This window comes from Euprymna scolopes, chromosome 1 (genome assembly GCF_053919585.1).
Source record: "Euprymna scolopes isolate OS-2025 chromosome 1, ASM5391958v1, whole genome shotgun sequence".
Lineage (NCBI taxonomy): Eukaryota > Metazoa > Mollusca > Cephalopoda > Sepiida > Sepiolidae > Euprymna > Euprymna scolopes.
The window spans coordinates 137,832,135-137,854,411 of NC_136482.1; the positions used below are offsets into that span (position 1 = coordinate 137,832,135).

Below are 22,277 nucleotides of genomic sequence, written 5' to 3' on the forward strand. Positions count from 1 at the left end.
CTTAACATTTATTGTTTTGGACTCAAATCAAGTTATTAAGTTATATCCATGTCCAAGGAACCTATATCTAAAATTTCAAGTGTTTAGACCCACAATTGGCGGAGGAGTTTGGTAGAATTCTCAAAGGTCAAATCGTTGAACTTTGACCCCTTGCTCGGGTGTTTGGAGGTGTATGCTGTGCAAAAAAAGCAAAAAAACAAAAAAAAAATGGTTAATTTTTTAAAACTTTGACCCCTATTATGACCCCTTAAAATTTATTGTTTCGGGCTCAAATCACTTTATTAAGTTAGATCCATGTTCAAGGAACCTATATCTAAAATTTCAATTGTCTAGACCCAAAATTGTCGGAGGAGTTTGGTAGAGTTCTTAAAGGTCAAATCGTTGAAATTTGACCCCTTAACAGCCAAATTTCTGGCTGACACCCGTCACATCGATTTTCCCAAATCTCAGTACCCGGTATTTCAAATTTCGAGTCTATAGACAAAAAATTGACAGAGTTATTGCGTAGGGAAATGTATACAGACAGACAGACACACAGACAGACAGACAGACACGTTCACTTTTATAGATATATAGATTGCACTTATTTTATATTATAAAAGATTACACTTATTTTATTTTATAAAAGATTATACTTATTTTATTTTATAAAAGATTACACTTATTTTATTTTATAAAAGATTACACTTATTTATAAAATAAGTGTAATCTTCTATAAAATAAGATAAGTGTAATCTTATAAAAGATTACACTTATTTAAAAAAAAAAATAATCCAGAAAAACTTTTATGATGTTCATGCCAATCTCAGAATGAAGATGTCACATTCCAAAAATTACATGGGTTTGACTAGTAACTTTTCTATTAGTTGGTAAATGAAAATATTTAGTTACCAAAGGTCAATTAAAGATAAATTTGTCTGTAGAGCCCTGTTTTTACTGTTCATCTGAATCACTTCTCAATTCAATTGATTTCATTAATTTCCTATAATTTTTTCTGATTTCTTTCTTTTTACAAAAGAATTCAACCTAATTACGAAGGGTGTTCTAAAAGTAATTCATCCTATTTTTTTAACAAAAACCTAAAATGTTGAAGAGCTACGAAGACGGAAGTGGTACCATTTAAATGAATGACCTTTTCTTCTCCACGATTTATTTTTCTGCATAGTCACCACTATTCTCAATGCTCTTTTGATGTTTTGGTTGTAAAAATTTGGTTGTAAAAATTTGGTTGTAAAAATTTGGTTGTAAAAATTTGGAGCATGCTTTGTCACTCACGATTCTGTCGCCACTCTGAAATCGATGAACCCGTCTTCTAACTGTGCTGACATCAAATGTTTTGGCTTCATGAACGTTCAAGAGGTGCTAATAAATGTTCAATTTTTTCTTAATAGCAAAATCAAGAAAAATTTTGGAATCGTCCAATAGAGTCAAAGGTACTCATAGGTATCAAATATTTTACCTCTGGTGGTAATAACGATATGCATAAAACAAGTGACTTTGTATCATTTGATAATTACTTAAACGAAAAGCATAATTTTAGCTGATATTTATTTGATCTCCAAAAGATTCAGTTTGAAATGAATTTGCTGTAATGCTTTTTTTTGTTGTTTTTAACAGATTCTTGAAGCTGCCGACAGAATACAGGCGTCCGACATGAAGAAACATGCACTCAACATCATTGTGCATCATTTTCCAAAAGTAAGTAACCATGAATGTTTATCGTTGGGTTAGGGTTTCAACTAATTTGACACCATAATTGAATTCTGAAACGTTCCAATCAGATAATTTTGGTTTTATGTCATTAAAATCCAGTAATAATCATTTAGTTTAAAAAAATTTAAGAGTAGTATATTTATTTAAAATGTTAAATTCATATTACTATATATATATATATATATATATATATATATATATATATATATATAGTAAAGATATATACATTTAATGTATATATTCAATTAAGTTGTTTTTAAACATTGACAGATTTATTTAAGCTCAATGAAAAGGGATTGCACTTTCAGATCGTGTATATCATTTCTAAACAATTCTAATACCACACATGTATCTAAATACTATTCACTTTATTTTATTGGTTATGTGGTATATCTTACACGTATTTCATTGAATAGTATAGATTAAATATATATATATATACTGTGTTTATATATATATATATATATATATACTACTATATATATATATATACTACTATATATATACTATATATATATATATATATACTATATACTATATATATACTGTATATATACTACTATATATATATATATATATACTACTACTATATACATATATACTACTACTATATATATACTACTGTATATATCTGTATATATATATATATGTATATATATACACTACTGTATATATCTGTATATATATATACTACTGTATATATATGTATATATATACTACTGTATATATATATGTATATATATACTACTGTATATATATGTATATATATATAGACTACTGTATGTATATATATATATATATATAGACTACTGTATATATATGTATATATATATAGACTACTGCATATATATATATATATATATATATATAGATTACTGTATATATATATATATAGATTACTGTATATATATATATATATATATATATATATATAGATTACTGTATATATATATATATATATATATATATATAGACTACTGTATATATATATATATATATATATATAGACTACTGTATATATATATATATATATATATATATAGACTACTGTATATATATATATATATATATATATATATATATATATAGACTACTGTATATATATATATATATATATAGACTACTGTATATATATATATATATAGACTACTGTATATATATATATATATATATATATATATATATATATATATATATATATATAGACTACTGTATATATATATACATATAGACTACTGTATATATATATATATATAAATATATACTACTGTGTGTATGAATATACTACTGTATATATATATATATGCTACTGTATATTCTTCAGCTTTCTAATGGCATAATAATCTTTAGTTAGGTATTGCATGTAATTATATTCATGCAGATGTTCTACATGAGTTATACTTGCATAATATTTGCGTAAAAAGTTTATAGTAAACACAAAATTGTTTCCATATATAATTATGTATATGTATATATTTTTGTTTAACAAATTTTGCCTCCTTTTAGAGTTTTTGGTCTACAGACATGAAACTTCATATATATAAGGTATTTGAATCTATGCAAAACTTTATATTTGGGTTTTAGCCCGAAAAAATGGGTGTAAAAGTGTGAAAATTTAAAAAAATGAAATTTGCCAGGTGAAGGTCGAGCATTACGAATTCATAACGTAGTAGCTATTGGTTCATGTTTTAATTTTTAGCCTTGCAGTAAACACGTTTTCATAGTCCAGTCATTGACGGCAGAGGCAAAATAAATTGTGAGCTGAACGTTTTGGTTTCGATTCTCGGTGGTGGTGCATGAGTTTTTGTTTTTATATACTTTTCAAATCATTACTATATATTGCATCCAATCCATATATCTGTCTATCTATCTATCTATCTATCTATCTATCTATATATCTCTCTCTCTCTCTCTATATATATATATATATATATATAAATCTGCCTGTCTTTTCTCTGACAATTTTGGGTTTAATTTTAGATGCAGATAACTTGGACATAGGTAAAACTTTGTATTTTGATTTGAGACCAAACTAATGAATGTTAAGGGGTCAAAATTGGGGTCCATGTTAAAAAAAAAATTGATCTCTGCGATCTCTACGAAATTACTTAGAAAAATTTTGGTCTAAACATTTGAAATCTTACATAAAGTGTATTTACACGTAGAGCAAGTTATGAACAGTACATAGGGCCCGAGCAAAGCCAGGCTGAACTGCTACTATATATATATATATATATATATATATATATATATATATATATATATGAGAGAGAGAGAGAGAGAACGAACCGAGTTACGTGTTCATCAGTCTTTATTTCGAGATTCTCTCTGGATGAATGAGTGAATACTATATATATATATATATATATATATATATATATATATATATATATCGTATTCATTCATTCAGGTAGATACTCTTGTATACTACAAAATTTATCTTCTACACGATACCTACATTTATCTTTTCAATTTATCTAACTGTACCGTAATAAAATAAACAAAGTTATCAATTTGTTCATGAATCATTTTTAAAACAGCATTAAAAATAAATGAACAATTAACTTAATATTCATTCTGTTGTTTTTAACCGTTGAAATAAGTTTAAAATTCTAAATCTTTTTCACTTCTGGATTTTCTTGAAGAAATTGTTTTTAAATGATTTTTGCAGATGTTATTGCATTTTGGTATTAATGTCAAAAAGAGATTTGGTAAGCCATAAAATGGATCCCTTATGAAAACATCTAAAAAATACTTGAGAATATTTCGCATAACATTTTATCTGTACAATATTTATTTTCTTTTGAGTTATGATTATTCACAAAGTTGTTTTTAATTATCAAATCATAAGATCCAATTATAATAAATATAACATGTAATAATATATATCAGTTAAAATCATTACGATAACATTTCTGAATTATAGAGATTCTCACAAATGATTGGTTTGTTGGCTGTTTTTGTTTTACGGCATATCAACCCTTTTCGGGTTATTTAATGCCGAATCCAAAGATTTTGAAGAAAAAAAATTTTTAATAGAATATATTTGTTGTTTTCATGTCGGTTTCTATTTAACCCATAGTTGGGACCCTAACAGGTACTAACTACCACTCCAGGTCAGAGTGGACCTGGGAGCAATGGTAATTAAAGGCTGGCTCCACACTCCCCAAAGCCCACAAGCTGGGGCCTCATCACTGGATATAGTTTAAGGTCATATCCAGGACCCCCATTGAGGAACTTTTACCCTCTGCAGGGGGGCAGTTGGCGTATTCTAATGCCCCACCGACAGGGCTTCTCACAAATGAATATTGCATGTTAACGTTATTATTACTATTTCAATGCATGTTTTTCTTAGTTTTACAAAAAAAATTTCTTTTTCACTTGGCCCAACAATGATTTGCAGAAAATTCAATGTATATAATCCTAACATTTTCTTTCTCATCTTAATATCTATATGATTCTAACACCTGATAACTTTGTATTTTTTATACGGAAACAACTAAAGGATAACAGAATATCTGTTATAACTAAATGTTCTAAATGATAATAGGAACAGATTGCAATAAATTTAATGAAATTCATGCGATATATTACTAATAGATGTTCAACGACAGGTTTGGCATTTTTTTTTTTAGTTATGAGTCACCACTTATCGAGGTTAGAAATCATTCAAAGATAAGGATTAGTGAGATGGACTTTTGGTTGAACCATCATCATATTGTATGAATCCGATGATTCTATAGTTTTAACTGGTTTCCCTGATATTTTTCTAGTCAGAATTATTCTAGGAAGATATCAAGTACTTATGTGAGAGACTATGTGAAGGTTGCCAACATCCTAAGTGAAAGTGATTTTTGTGGAATGAACTGGATTCGAAATTGGAACACCCAGGTCGTCAGTCAGTTTCATTAACCACTGAACCACTGTCACCTCCCTTCAGTTGAATGATAAAAAATATTGTCAGAGGGATGAAAATGGTGAATGGAATGAACTATGCAATTCGATTATTTGAGGACAGTTTATAAAAAGTATTTGTTGACATTGGATTTAAAGTTCATCTTGTGACCACTTATTAGTAAAAAGTTAAATTATTTAATTAAAACCTCTTTTATGTTTACTTACTATCAAAAATATTATTACTTTAAAAATATTTTCTATCAATATTGTTACCAAATTATTTTTTAAATTATGTTAATTACTATCGAGTCGGTGTTACTCAGGATGAAATGAAGTCATTTTAGTTTTTTCATTTGTATTTGTTTATACATTTTTAAAATTCAGGTAGACAACTCTTATTATATTCTTCAATCTAAAATATAAGTTATACCCTTTGCTGATTTTTATGTTTAGGTGTTTATTTAAAAAAATGCATCATCTTAGCAATCATCTTAGTAATTTGAAAATAATGTTATTATATTGCCAATAACATAGTATATTATATATATTGCCAATAACATAGTATATTATATATATTGCCAATAACATAGTATATTATATATATTGCCAATAACATAGTATATTATATATATTGCCAATAATATAGTATATTATATATATTGCCAATAACATAGTATATTATATATATTGCCAATAACATAGTACAATAGCGAATGAAAATTGGCTAGTTAGAGGAAACATCAACTTAAATGATATTTGGATCTAACTTTGAAAATCTAAATAGATAATTTTATATGGTAAATAGATAAAAGCAACTTATTTTTAACAATTTTAAAAGCCATCTTTCATGAAGACTTTTAAGTTGAATTTTACAGAGGGCTATTTGTGCCCATCCAGCTATATATATATATATATATATATATATATATATATATATATATATATATATATATATATATATAAAAGTGAAAATATATATGTATGTATGTGTGTATGTTTCTGTGTCTGCTAAAAACTTTCGACAGACAGAACAAAAATTAACAAATTTGGTCTCATATGAAAGCCCCATCCATCGCCCGACAAATATCGAAAAATTGGCCAAAAACGTTCATTTTTTCATCCTAAAATCGGCACTTTTCTACAGGGGGGGGGGTCAGCAAAAACCGTCCTCTCATGACGAGATTGGTTCTACGCATGCGTCAGATGGCGTCATAACCTGATTTAGTTAAATATTTGAAGAGCTGACACAATTTCATGTACGTCGTGTTAGGTCAGTTGGTTAGAGCGTTGGGTCATTATCTAAAGGTTGTGGGTTCAAATTGTGGTGTGAGATATCTTTTTTTTTTTTTTGATTTTTTAAATTTTAATATTGAAGCAGGGTTATTTAAGCCATTTTTAACGTAACGTTCGTTTTTCTGTTTTTTTTTTTACTTCGCTTATTCTTAGGTTTTCATTAACCCTCCACCCCCCCACCCCGACCGACCACACACATCCAAAGACACCCGGGTACCCACCAATTTTTTAAATTTCAATACCAAAACAGGCTTATTTAAGCCATTTTTCATGTTTTTTTTTGGGGGGGATTTTTATTTTTCAGATATTTTAAAGCAGTTTTAACGTTCGTTTTTCTGTTTTCTTTTTTCGATTTTTACATTTAACATCGTTCGTTTGCCTTACATTAGTTTTTTTGTGTTTTTTTTTTGATGTTTTGATTACCCCCACTTTATTTTTCAGATAAGTTTTAACGTTCGTTTTTCTGTTTTCTTTTTTGTTTTTTTTTTTACTTCGCTTATTCTTATGTTTTGATTAACCCCCCCCCCGCCTGCCACACACACACCTCCAAACACTCGGGCAGCGCCGGGTACCCTCGCTAGTATATATAGTATATATATAAAACGGGTATCAGTGATTATGTATATAACGTAATCACTGATACCTGTTAGATCATTGGAGTTAAGCAATGGTAATGGAAATATCAGGTGTAGTATGTGCTCTCAGAATTATTTTCAGTCATCTTGGACTTCTTTTTGTCACTAGAATCAGGCCGTTGCTGACTCAGGAAAGGTGTGATTGGAAATTGTGCCACCACTTTTACAAGGAATATCCATTGTCTCTTGAAACTGAATAAAGGCCATGATATATATATATATATATATATATATATATATATATATTTATATATATATATATATATATATATAACTACTTCATTTACTCACATAAATTTAATATACGAAAGTATAGATTTATGCGTAAACTTTAAGTATTTACTTCAAAAGTGCTCAATACGTAGGTAGAGCTAATTAGTAATTTATAAAATATATATGGCGATTAAGCTACACTGAATATTCTGTGTTTCATCCACTATAGGATTCGTTAGGCTTATGCACGAATTCTGTGGTTGTTTCTTGTTTTTATATATGTTGAGGATTTCTAGTTAGCCAATCAGCTTTCTAGTATCCACCGCGCCCCTTCCTATCAGCCAATGGGCATGCATTTTATCGAACAAAGGATCTGTTTTAGAACTAGGTTAGTGGTTTAAGGTAGACGTTTTCCTTTTTTTTATATATATATAAATATACCTATGTGTACACACATACATGCACATATATACATATATGTGTGATCGTTTATGTATATTCATGTTTATTTAATTTATTTGTTTGTTTGTTTTCTATTGTTATTGTTAGTTTTAAATCTAGAGTAAGTTTTATTTTGTGAACACAGTTGTTTGCTATTTCTCGTCTACAGTTTAATAGATTTTGGGGTTCTTTAAAGTACAGGATAGCAAATTTTTCATGGAGGGATAATTTACATGGGTCGTCTAAATGTCTGCACGTGGTAGCTTGTCTTATTATTTTCCATTCGACTACCGGCGAATGTCCACTTTCTTTGAGTTTCCAGTATTTATTCGCTAGTGTTATATATATATATATATTAGAAACAATGCAATCTATTAGGTCACCCATTGAACTTAGGTTATATTGCATAAATTGGGGAGAGGGTGTTATCAATAAACTAACTTCCATCCTGGAAGACAAAGTAATGCCTAGGAAGATGGTCTTCTAAGATTAAATCAAACCATACATAATTCAGACAAAAGTATGAGGCTCCTAGCTAGTATGAAAAAAAAATCCAAGAAAAAAAAAAAACAGTTTATCTCCTATTGGCAGTAAGATGTAACACAAGGTCAGTTTAATGTGATAAAAACCAGCTTCCTCAATGGGGGGGGGCACTCTGGAAGAGTACAGAAATAGTCATGATAGAACCTGTTAGCATTTCCCGGTAGAGTCGTCTCAGGGGACAGGCAATAAATAGACCTTCATTCATGATGCAGAAGGTAATGCCTGGGAGAATTGCCTCCTTGGGCCACAACTCATTCCCCTTCATAATATGAAGAAAATAGTGGGTTTGCAAAGTCAGTTAGATGTTAAATTTTTAAAAATATAAGATAAAATCACAAATGTTTGCTTAGTCTCTCTCTCTCTCTCTCTCTCTCTCTCTCTCTCTCTCTCTCTCTCTCTCTGTCTTAGTAGTAGTAGCAATATTAGTAGTACAATATTTTCTCACTGTAAATAGAGAAAGAAAGAGGTTGAAATAAAAGCGTCCACGGAGAGAAATTGGTTAATAGACAGAAAGAGTGACAGAATGGAGAGTAATAAATTATGCATAAAATAAAAGTGAGGATGGATTAATTAATATAAGATGAGAAAGGATTAAAGTGATAGATGAAAATAGTAGATGGATTACTTCATCAGTTATTTGTTAATGAGAGGAATTAAAATGAAAGTTTTATTTTTTCATACTTAACTCAGTCTTAATATTAAGGAATAGTTAGCATGTATTGAAATATTTAGAAAAAGCCTTAAGTAAATAATTATTGATTAACTCTGCTTTATTATATACTACAGTTGCTTTGCTCGGACCCTAACTTTATGTGCATATATATATATATATTAAAAGGTTTATTATTTTTGGCTCAAATCAAAATACAAAGTTTTACTCATGTCCAAGTTACCTGCATCTAAAATTTCAAGTGTTTAGACTCAAAATTGACGGAGGAATTTGCTAGAGTTTTCAAAGGTCAAATCGTTGACATTTGACCCCTTAACATCCAAATTTCTGTCCAAAAACCAATTAAAAAAATTTTCCCCAAATCTCAATACCCCTTATGTTAAATCTCGAGTCTGTAGACTGAAAATGGACAGGTGTTTGGTGTTTTGTTTAAAATCACACTATTCCTTTAATCAGATTCTTCAATTATCGATTAACAGTTTTTGATACTTATCAGAGGCATCCTTTATAAAAACTATATAAGAACACCTTCAAATGCATAAAGTACATCTGTGTGGAATTTAAAGAAGAATCAGCCCAGTTGTTTTGGAGTTCACAGGAAAAAAACACGCATACACACACAAAGTGCCATATATATATATATATATATATATATATATATATATATATATATATATATATATATATATATATATATATAAATTTGATAAAACTATAATATAATGTAAGTAGATCAATACTATATTATCTACAAAAATTGTTCAATTTTTTTCATGTGTTTTAATTATGAAAAATGAACATGTGTTGCTGGTGTCCCATAACCAAAAATAACTTGTGGCATGTTTATCTGAGAAAGATATTAAACATTGTTAAATAACTCCGGTGTCCCAGATATGCCATGAGGAAGAACTAGTTGCCATGGCACCAACAAGCTGTGCAAAGATTCAGGTTTCAAACTAGATAGAAACAAAAGCATAACAAATAGCACATTCCTTATGTGGTAAAAAGTGGAACCAAAAAAAAACAAAAAATCTCTTTATAAATATTTGAACTAAATAGTTTTACATAACATTGCTTTTGTTATTTATTGTTAAATAATAGTTTGACAGAAAACAAACTGTGACTGATGTATTCATTCAAATTAATCTGGTACAAGGCGATACATATGAAGCAGTTGGAGAGAACTTGGATGCCTACTAGATACTTTCCTCAAATGTCTAAGATCTCTCTCTCTCTCTCTCTCTCTCTCTCTCTCTCTCTCTCTCTCTCTCTCTCTCTCTCTCTCTCTCTGTACAATCTGACATGAGGATACAAAAAAACCCTGACCAAATAACATAATATTCACAACCCAAATAAGATCTTCTCAATACTGACTCACACAAGAAATAGTGCATCTTCTCCAAGTGATGTTGTCTATAGTAACAGCCCTCCATTAGATTAGATGAATTCTTGTGCTGAAGATCAAGAGACCAAAAGAAGGGTGTCCTATAACATAGCTAACTTTTCAATTAATGAGATGAAAATTATGTTTTTGAATTTTTGATTGATCTATTTGTATTCTTCAAACTACTGTTCTCATCTTGAATGTTATTTTCACAATGTTTCAGTCAATGTAATCTCTGATCTTGGTCAGGTGTATCCTGACGAACTCGGAAATTTTTGTTGAACTAAGAAACTTTCTGTTGAACTCTGGAATTTTTCTACCCTGAAAAAGGTCGGAGGTTACATTGACCAAAATGTTGTACAAATAACACTCAAAATGAGAACAGTACACCAAAAAATCCAAATAATATAAGGAAAATTAATGTTCTTAAATTCTTTATTAACTCAACGATTCAGAAGTAAAAGAGAACTTTAATAAGAATCTTTTATTATATGAAAATCAAATGTTATCCTCAAGAAGTCCCCCCCACACTGATTTCTGAGAACTTAGGAATAAAATCAAACAAAGAGAGCATTTAGTGATGATAAATAATATTTAATAGTCTGCTTCACTAACTTGTTATTTACAATTACTACCAGATCAGGCTGTCTGAAAATATAGGCTTCCTGATCTGAAATGCACCAAACATTGATGTCATTGTTTTGCTTCCTGTCCCTTTGCAAAATGTAATTAAACAAACTAATAAGTATTTACTATATAAAAACAACACATATATCACCATATTAAGCTGAGAGAATTAATTTAGGATATTTATAAGATTAGGTTTATGTGAGTTTTAGTATGCAAGTTGTTGGTTAGGGTTTTATCAACCGACCATTATAAACAATGTTTAGTTAAGTATAAATTAACAAAAAGAAAATACTTCAAAGTTGATAACTCTAAGCATATTAATTGTTTTTTCGAGTTTAAGAAAAAAGAAAAGAGAAATACATTGGGAAGAATCCTTGACTTGTTTAAATTTATTTGTCTAAGTCAGTTCTTTTCCTATGTGACATTTTGCCTGAAGTGGAATTCAAATTGCTGACCTTTATATTGTCCACTTGGTTGTCTTGGAAGATATTAATCAGCCCTTGGATTCTATTGCTTAAGATCTTATAGTGCATACAACCACCCTAGCATCACTTTGACTGCAAACATTCCTCCCCAAAATTTCCTTTCTTGGAAAGAGACTGCAACAAACTCTCTTATCTTCTGAAACGTCACCTTTTGGAATTGTCTTCTGATTGTCATAGTAACTGCCAGCATTCAATGGCTACAAGGATCTTTTGACACAATTAGAATGATCTTTATTGATTTTAAACTACCCATAAAACTAAAATCTATAGATCACCACCCACAAGAGTGTTTTTATTTTTGAGAAAATATCTACGCATTTAACATGTGTTTTTATGGTAATTAGGGGAAAATTAACAACTCTGTAGTTAAATATTTAGAGATTTATAAAGAATTGGAATTGGTAATTTAGTACAGAATTGATAATTGTGTAAGAATTGAGAAAAATAGTGAAATCGTCTCATCACTAATATATGTTTATATCATTATCATTTTAAAGCCAAAAGATGTAACTAATTCATACTCATAAGATTTTATGATATATATATATATATATATATATATATATATATATATATATATATATATACATATATATATATATATAATGTAATACATCTATATATATATATAATGTAATACATCTTACAAATGTTTCATTGACTAGAAGAACTCCAAGACAAATTCATGTTCCTTAAAAAACTGTTAGAATACTTATAATATGAGGTGAAAAAGGATTTGGAGAATGAAAATAATAAGAAGGAATGGCAATATGTAAAGTCTGTAAAACAAAAAAAAAAAAAGAAAATACTTGTTATAACCCCCCACCCCCACCCAATAATTGAACTCAAAATTGGTTTTCTAAAAGATTGGAATGAAATACAAATGAGTCTGTGTAGCCTACTAAAAGTCTAATCTTTTCCTTAAAAATGTCTTGAAAAAAACAAAACAAAACAAAAAGATATGTTTTTATTTATTTGCAACTAGCATAACGAGTGTATTGGTATTGCCCGGGAAAAATATGGGACAAAGTCAGAACTTATTCAGTAAAAACCTTCCCCACAAAAAAAAAAAACAACAAAAAAACAAAAACAAATCAAACTATCTTTGTCAGCCCTTGAAAATAGCGGTCACTGCCAGCTGTAGCCAAAATTAAATTATATGGCTTTCACTGTTAGGCATTTTCTGGCAGTGGCAGCCTGTCTTCAATTGTCAAGCATTATGATCGAGTGGCGAGCAATGTCATCCCGTTAATATATTATTACTATTAAATGCTCTACACATGTATTGAGCACAGTTGAAGTAAACACTGAAATTTGTGTGTATATATATAATCAAAGATCATGATTTTTTTCCTAAAAAATTCAGTTCCCTCTAAATAGGTTTTAAGGTGGAGGGTACTGAAGAAGATGGATTTAAAAATCTAGCTTAAAATACTAGAATATAATACATGTACAGAAAATTTTGTTGATATTTTGCAAAGTAAGTTTTATGTAACGTGGCGTCTAATGAACTCAAAGATAGGCAGACTGTTAGCAAATTGGTATAAGGTTCATTCAGTTGGTGAGAATGTATTTCTTTTATATTTATCATAGTGAAGGAAAATAAAAATACTTGCCCCCACCCTCCTTTCCAAGCCAATTCACCTATGTTCTCTCAATCACTTTCTTTTTGAGTAATTGTTTTTCTAACAATTATGTATGTAAACATTGAAATAGACTTATGGAAGCTAAAGATTTCCTATTTTCTAAAACTTATATTTTTATCAAAAGATTTATCTTTATTTAATCGGTTATAACAAAATTTTCAAATTGATAAAAATAAATTTATTAATGGATAAAGTTGTACAAATAACTTGTCTCTCAAGCCCAGCCACTTTGACTTTCTCTACATGTACTGGCTCGTTGGTCAAGCAGTCTAAAATGACATCAGCATTAGGTGCCCCCTTTGTTAAGGCACAGGTTTGAATCCTGTACAAGTCTCATTTTTCACTTAGTTGTATTCTTTATTTATCTCCATTTGGAATCAAGCTAAGATGATCTCTAATAGTTATGTATTGAAGATGAATGCTTTTAGCAAATAAATTGTGAATATGCGATATTTATTTTCTTTCTTATGTCAACATTAATTATATTTATTTCACTTTTAATTTGTATTTTTTTTATTTAACTGAGTTTTATTTAATGTATAATAGTTTTCTGGTCTAAGAATGTACTTGTTCTCCTATTCCTTATTTTCAATTTTTTCTTTCTCTTACAAACTGAACAAATGGGGTTTACTTGCATGCCACTTGGGTTTACTCGGCTGGTTTGGTCCGGTTTTGTCTGAAAGGTTGAAGGTACCTGATTGACAGTTTGTTTGGCTACTGTTTCCGATTGACAGTACAAGAGCCCTAACTCTTTGATAGCACTTAGAGTGGCTGCTCTATCATCAGTTGTATAATATCAGGATAGTTGTAGTGCCATGTCATGCATGGAAAGGGACCCTGCTGCTATCTCTGGTGGGCTTTCTAGGTAGGACTCGGCTTATGGACCATTGTGTGTGTATACCTGGCATCAAAACTGGCCCACTTTGTTCAACACTCTCCCCCCCCAACCTGAAATTAAACAAAGACGTAATGTAAAGACAACCCAAACAAATATCACAATCAAACCAGACAACCAACCAAATAAAACCAATTCGCCTCTCCCTCTCCCTTGAGATTTGCATTCTCAAATATCTTAAAAGTAATCTAAATGATGTAGAGTCTTACATCTTAGTAAACTTCCTAAACAAACTTACACTCTGTAATCCCCTCTAACTATTTTAACGTGACAGGATACCTCCCGCCCTCCATAAAGACTTGGATAGATGTATGCACGAACTTGGAGCAACGTCTTGAATTGTATGACCAGGCTTTTATGTGCTTTCGATTAGCCTTTCATCACTGCATTAGTTACGTATATTTTCTCTACTGTTCTCCCTCAAGTCAAGGTTGTATCTTTATCGATCATGTCTCTGACAGTATAGATGCAGCACTCTCCTTAAATACATGTGTTTACTGACTTTAATGTCCACCATAAAAATTGGTTTGGTTACTTAGATTGCTCAGATGCAGCTGGACACTCTACTTATAACTTTTCTATAGCCCATGTCTTCTCAGCTAGTAATGTTCCCAACTCGTTTACCAGATCATGAAGACCAGCAGCCTTCACTTCTATTCCTCACCACAGTACCTTAGGATTGTGTGACTAATGTCCACAGTCCACTTGGAAAGTCAGACCACCTAGTGGTATCAATTGACATCACACTTCAATTCCAACCCCAAGATGAGGAACCATTGCTCAAAACAACAAGGTATTACAAAAGAGCTAACTGGGAAGCCATCAGAGAACACATCAGAGATGCCCCATGGACTAATATTTTCGCTCTTGCAGCTGCCATTGCACAAAAACATGCATTTCTCCGGTTCATACGTCATAAGTCAAATATAAATAGAAAAAATTCATAAATGCTAGAAATCATTGTAAGAAAGAAATAGCGACAGCTAAAAAAAGCATCCTGAAATAATCAGGAAACACAGAATTGCAAAAGGTAGGAACTCGTGATTTCTGGAAAATCTATAAAAAATCTGAATAAAGGGCAATCGGTAATGAAAATAAATCGTACGGTATAACTGGATATATACTAAATATAATTAGATTCTTCTTAGACAATAGGACCGTCTATTGTCATTGATGGACTTATATCCAAGCAGCATAACATTAATACGGGAGTGTCTTGGGGGTCGATCCTTGGATTAATATTATTCCTGATATTTATAAACGACTTCCCTGATAATATTGTGTCTGAGATGAGTATATTTGCTGATGATACAACAGTCTATAACATTCATGAGGGAAGAACGGATGTACATAAATCTAAGACAATGGCAGAATCATTAGAAAATGACCTCCAGACTGAAGTGAAATGCGGCCGCGAATGGATGGTAATATTAAATGTTAATAAGAATAAGCTGTTTGCCTTTAACAATTACAAGACACTTCTTCAACGGCCTATATCCACGAGAAATAACACCCTACCTGAAAATTCTTCCTTCAAACTTCTCAACCTAACATTCACAGCCAATATGAACAGGAACAGATACATTGAGGACATTGCGAAGGCTGCTGCAAAGAAGGTGGACTCCATCTATCAAGCTAGAAGACTACTTACACCTGAAAGTATCCTGTACTTTTACAAGGCCACTATTTGCCCATGCATGGAGTATTTTTGCCACATCTGGGCTGGTACATCTACCAATAGTCTCTCCCTCTTGGATAGGGTCCAAAAAAGGATCTCCAATCTAATATATCCCACTTTGTCAACTAAGCTCCAACCCCTGTCCCATTGCTGCAATATTGCATCTCTGTACCTGTTGTAAAAATATTTTAATGGAATGTGTTCTGATGAACTCATTGCACTTGTGCCCCTGCAAGATACATATCCCTGACAAACCTGCTTAGCAACAAAATCTCACCCCTTCATTGTTGAGGTCACTAAATGCCAGAAAGCTTTCTACTCTAATAGTTTCTTTCCTCAAACAGCTAAACTTTGGAATTCCTTTCCTGCCACCTGCTTCCTTGAATGCACTGATATGCAGAAGTTTAAATTTAACATAAACCAACATCTTGTTAATCTTTCCTAGGCATGGTCCCAAATAGTAGCCCTTCACATCCAAATGGTGATATTTTTTCACTCATGTAAATAGTGATATGCCTTGTTAAAAAAAAAAATCTCCAGCCCAGTGGGCTAAATAAATCATTTGTTTATTTATACTACTTTATTTATACTACTTTATTTATACTACTTTATTTATACTACTTTATTTATACTACTTTATTTATACTACTTTATTTATACTTGCATAAACAAAAAAACATTATACATAGAATGATACTGGAAGAGTAGCAGAAACTCACTATCAAACGAGCAACTAACAATTTTGTACATTTATATCTGATCTACCTCTGCATTCCATGTTTAAAAAAGATGTGTCCTTTATAGTATCAGATCTGACCGAATGGTTAATTGTAGGCATAGACTGATTCATACCATCCAAAAAAAATTCCAACTAAAACCTAACAGCCAGCCATGGTTCTCCCCAGAATGTGCTGCTGCCATCGCGCACAGAAATCACTTTTTCCATAGCTACCAACATAATAAATGTACTGAGACTAAAGCTGTTTTCAGGACTGGCAGCAACCACTGTAAAAGAGTAATAAAAAATGCAAGAGAGCTATAAGCTCAGTCTGTTAAATCCAAAGTAGCTGAGCAGCGGCTTGGTTTCCACCAGTTTTGGTAAATAGCAAACAGGATCTTGAACAGGTATGCATTCTATCCCAACCATCATCATTGGACCTGAGGTCATCTTGTCAGAATCAGACACGGCCAAACTATTTGCCAAGAACTTTGCAGCTAATTCTACCCTATGCAACGAAGGCCATCAACTCTCCATATTTCCTCCTATAATAGACAACATTCTATGCAACATACAAATATCTGTGCCTGAGGTCGCCAAGCTAATCAAGAACCTTGATTCCAGTAAAGCAACTGACCCTGACAGCATTCCAATTATAGTATTGAAAAAGCTTCAACCAGAACTTGCCCCCATACTTACAAAACTGTTTAAGCGTTGCCTTAAGGAGAAGTGCTTCCCAATACCCTGGAAAACCTCATCAGTATGCTCTGTATTTAAGAATTCAGGTGATAAGTCTCAGTACAGACCAATAAGTCTCCAGTGTGTCATGAGTAAGTTGCTGGAATCCATATTAAAAAAAGTAGTAGTCAACCACTTCAGCAGAAATAACTTTGTTAGTGACATGCAATATGGCTTCCGTTCTGCTAGATTTACAGCAGATGTGCAAACGGATCAAAGGCCGTCGATAAGGTATGGCATAAAGGCATATTTCATAAGATTTCCAGCTACGGTATAACTGGAAATATTTTCTCAGGCTCATAAGAGTAGTGGTTGATGGGCAGAAATCAGAGGCCCACAGTATTGATGCTGGAATCCCTCAGGGGTTCATCCTGGGCCCAACTCTCTTCCTGATTTACATCAATGATCTCCTAAAACACATACTTAAATCATTCATTGATATCTATGCTGATGACACGACCATCTTTGGCAACACATCAAAGGCCGTAAATGACAAAGTTCTGTCTGATTCTCTCTCCTCTGATCTTGAGCACGTGGTAGAGTGAAGGAAGAGGTGGCTGGTTTCTTTTAATGCATCTAAAACAAAGCTCCTATCTTTACATCATCAACGCTCTGATCCCCATCTGGCATCAATTGAAATGGATGGCTCTCGTCTTGGGGAGGCTCCATGTTTTAACAAGCTTCTAGGATTGACCTTTACTCCTTATCTGAAATGGAACACGTACATTAAGCCAAGGTCACTGGAAAAATGGTAGGATCCTTCTACCGCTCCAATTCTCTATCTATATAAAAGCCAAGTATGTCCAAGGATGGAGTACTGCTGCGACATCTGTGCAGGAGCTGCTAAAAACAGCCTATCCTGCCTTGACAGAGTACAAAAGAGACTTTGTGGCTTAGTGGGGGATGCCCTTTTCTCTTCTCTGCAACCTCTCTCCCACAGAAGAGATATTGCGAACCTGTCTTTGTTTTATCGTTGTTTCCATGGCAAATGTTCGTCTGAGATACAATCTCTGGTCCCCCCTCATCAATCTTTCACAAAAAACACACGTTTAGCTGAAACCACTGTCAATAATTTTCCCCACTCTTTCTCTGTGCCTAAATCAAAACATAGATTCCATGAACAAAGCTTCTTTCTTAGAAGTGCACACCTGTGGAACTCTCTTCCATTTGCCTGTTTCCCACCTGACTACAACTTGGATGTCTTCAAGTCCAACATAAACAAATTCCTGATAAACTGCCCCCCCTTAAGTAAGACACTTTATCAAATCTCCATTACTAACGATTACTACAATATTATCCCATTCATAACCCTTATTCCCGGTGGCTTCCGGGCCTTGATAAGTGGTGACTACCATATAAAAAGAAAAAGAAAAAAAAAGGATATTGTTGTTTGAAAACTTGTTGTTGCAGACTTGTAAATAATCAAGTTTATCAGATGTTTTAATTTCTTGGGTGTTTCATTCCTGTCCCCAGATAATGGGTCATCAGGAGATATAATGCACCATTCTGAAGCATTCCTCTTGATGGCTTTTCTGTGTATTCTCCCTCCCCATTGATGTAAGGTCTTATTATCTGAATTGCATTTAAATCAAATAAACTATTCAATATAATAAAAACTGGACGTTTAACGACTTAGCATTTCTGTTTAAAAGATTAGCGTCTCACATATAATGGTTGAGTGCCTTTCATTTTCGTTGTGTAAAAGTAGATATATATCTGTATAATATATATATAAAATCAATAAATAACTGAATAAAAAAAAATTATTTTCCTTTCACAGGTTTCTCATCTTTTATCGTCTGTTTTACTTGATGGGTGTTTTGGTTTGTTTGGTAGTATCTGCATAAACAAAAAACGGCATAATCTATGACATGACATGAATCAGAAATAAATCCCAATATTAAATCCATTTATTTTACAAATAAAAACCATATTACTTTTTAAATACAGAGTGACCCAAAAACATGACACCCATAAAATTTTTAATAAAATTCATTCTTGCAATTCAACCATATTTGATACAAATAAACTTCAATCTATGACTGACTTGTCCACCAGGTTTCAGTCATAAATGGCCAACAGTTTTTGTTTTATATTATTTAATTGGAATTCATTATTGAGATGAGTATTATTTATTAATTTTTTTATTGCAGACTATTATCTTCATCTTTTCTTAGTTGTTTCACAACGTTTCGGCCAACTATTCCTCTGGCCTTCATCAGGTGGTAAACGCGACGAATAGGAACTCGGAATCTCCTAACTGCATCCACTGCAATTACTGCCTCTCGTCTTACCACGTTTTTGGCCAAGTAGCCTCTGGCCGGCTTTGGGTAGGATTGAAACCGCTATCTTCAGACAATTCTCATCTGGAACCATAGAGATTCAACATCTCTATCAACTGCGCCACGGGCCCCAAAGGGTGATGAAGGTTGAATTTTTTGGTCTTATAAATTCACGTTTATTTATTATCTTCCATATAGTATTTAATTGGAATTCATTATAGAGATGAGTATTGTTGGCGAGTTAAGGTTCAGTGAGTGTGAAGCCCATTCAGGATCATACCTACTACTGATGAGACAGTCACCAAAGTGTTTCTCAAATGTTATTTAATTGTGACAAAGCAAATACTAAAGTTTCATGACTGAATTTGGTGGATAAGTCAGGCATAGCTGGAAGTTTATTGTTACCAAATATGGTTGGATTGCAGAAAGTATCTTGAATTTTATTACTGATTTCATGAGTGGTCACTCTGTATTTTAATTTTTGGGGTGAGTGTACAAATTCTTAACATCTCTTTGTATTTCAATAAAAAAAAACACACACAAATAAGGACATTTTTATTTGACTTTTTAATTTTACTAGCAGGGTGAACCTACATTGCCTGGGATTGAACGATGATCAACGAATGTTTCACACTCCCATGTTTTTATTGTCATCAAAATCAATGAAATAACCCATTTTTAATAAAAAATTGCAACGCACCTGGTGGAAGCATCATATGCCTCTCACAGTGACTAAGTTCACAATATATTATATTGCATTGTTGAGAGCCTACTGCTCATTTTATAAAATTATTTTTTTATATATAATGGCTTGTATTAAAGTATACAATACAAAAATCAAGTATCGTGCTTCAATTGTGCTCTAATCAGAAACATTCATTGCGAACACACCCATGTCATATCAAAGAACTCTTGATTTTGTATGCCTAGCATTACTGGTTTTGCTGTAGCTTGAATTTAAGTTTAAAATGAAAAAGTCAAGTATCATTGTGAAATTGTGCTTTAAGCAGAGACATTCATTTCGAATGTACCCCTTTCATATCAAAGAACCTACTCTTGATTTTATATATTGAGCCTTTCGGCTTGTGTGATAATAAAACTTCTCAAATGCACTTGTGATGTTAAGCTGTGTAAGATGTTAACTTTGGTTAAAATCGCCTGTTCTTTTTTTCATTGAATTATTTTGATTATTGATACTTATTGAAAACATTCCAACACAAAACCTATCTAAGAACACTGCCAGACACATCAAGTACATTTGAGTCCAGAGGGAACAAACTCACAGACACACAAAATTCCTTTCATAACATAGTAAAGATAGAAATATGAGATTTGGGGATTATCATTTATTAGAAAAAGTTAATATAAACTTGTATCTTTGTATCAAAACAGATTTGAAGCAAACTTGGAGCATTCATTCTTTACATTCTTTACCATGTTCATGGAACGATCCTCAAACGCCTTCATATTTACCTCCAGTTAGGTCTTGGCATAATTGGTAGTGTTTATCTTAAACATCACATACACACATTTGATACGATTGCAATCAAAGAGTCCAGAAATTATGGCTGGTGAACTCATAGAAATTCTCCAACAGCCACTTTTGACCCCTTGTCAAGGTATGTCAAGGAACCAAATTCTGCTACTACACATTTCTGATTGAAGGCTATTTAAGCCTTCAATCAGAAATCCTCTCCAACTAAAAATGGGGAAAATTTCTAGCAGCTTCACATAGCCATATTAATGAAGTCTAAGGCCCTGTTCAAAGACATGAGATGGTATGATGTCTCTGTCACTGGAGTCACACCCAAAGATCATCAGCGTTTAGAGGAACTTTGTCTTCATAGTATGCAAATAATCATGATACAAGCAACGTTTTTCCAACATTTTGCTAATAAAACTTTAATATTTACACTCTTCAACATTGAAGACTCTTTAGGAAAAAAATAAAGATAAATAAAACAAACAAACATGAAAGATCGTTAAATTTTAGCCTGAACACTATTTTTTGTGCAGTAAGATAAATCCTTGTATTTTGCTCGGTAAAATTCTTACCGTTTAAGTCTCTAACAATGCATTTATCTGTGACAATGTATTTAAATGTGTAGAGATCTTGAAAAATTTGTTTTCTTTGTTCATGTTTTTCTTTTTACCATACATTTTATTCTATAAATAAAAAAGGTACTTTTGCACTTTGCACACCAAATTTCCATAAATGTTGGCTTGGGTTTGACCAGCAGCTGATGTAAACCACTGGAATATGTCAAGCGCTGGTCAAGTTGATCAGCCAATGAAAAAGTGATAGCAAAGGCGCTTAGCCAATAAAAAGTGGAATGGACAACTTTTTATAAATTGAAAAAAAAAAAAAAACTAGTTTTTAATCACACAGAAATATAATCAATCCAGCCCTAAACCC

At 31.7% G+C, this 22,277-nt stretch overlaps 1 protein-coding gene across 2 annotated transcripts in view; it reads left to right on the plus strand.

Annotated features, from left to right (window-relative positions):
• Positions 1-22,277, plus strand: part of LOC145272140 (leucine-zipper-like transcriptional regulator 1) — a 248,764-nt gene that overhangs the window by 205,591 nt on the left and 20,896 nt on the right. For both annotated transcript variants that reach the window (XM_080127025.1, XM_080127029.1), the window contains exon 21: positions 1,618-1,698. In XM_080127025.1, the coding sequence (XP_079983151.1) occupies positions 1,618-1,698 (81 nt within the window). The remainder of the gene's footprint in view (positions 1-1,617; positions 1,699-22,277) is intronic.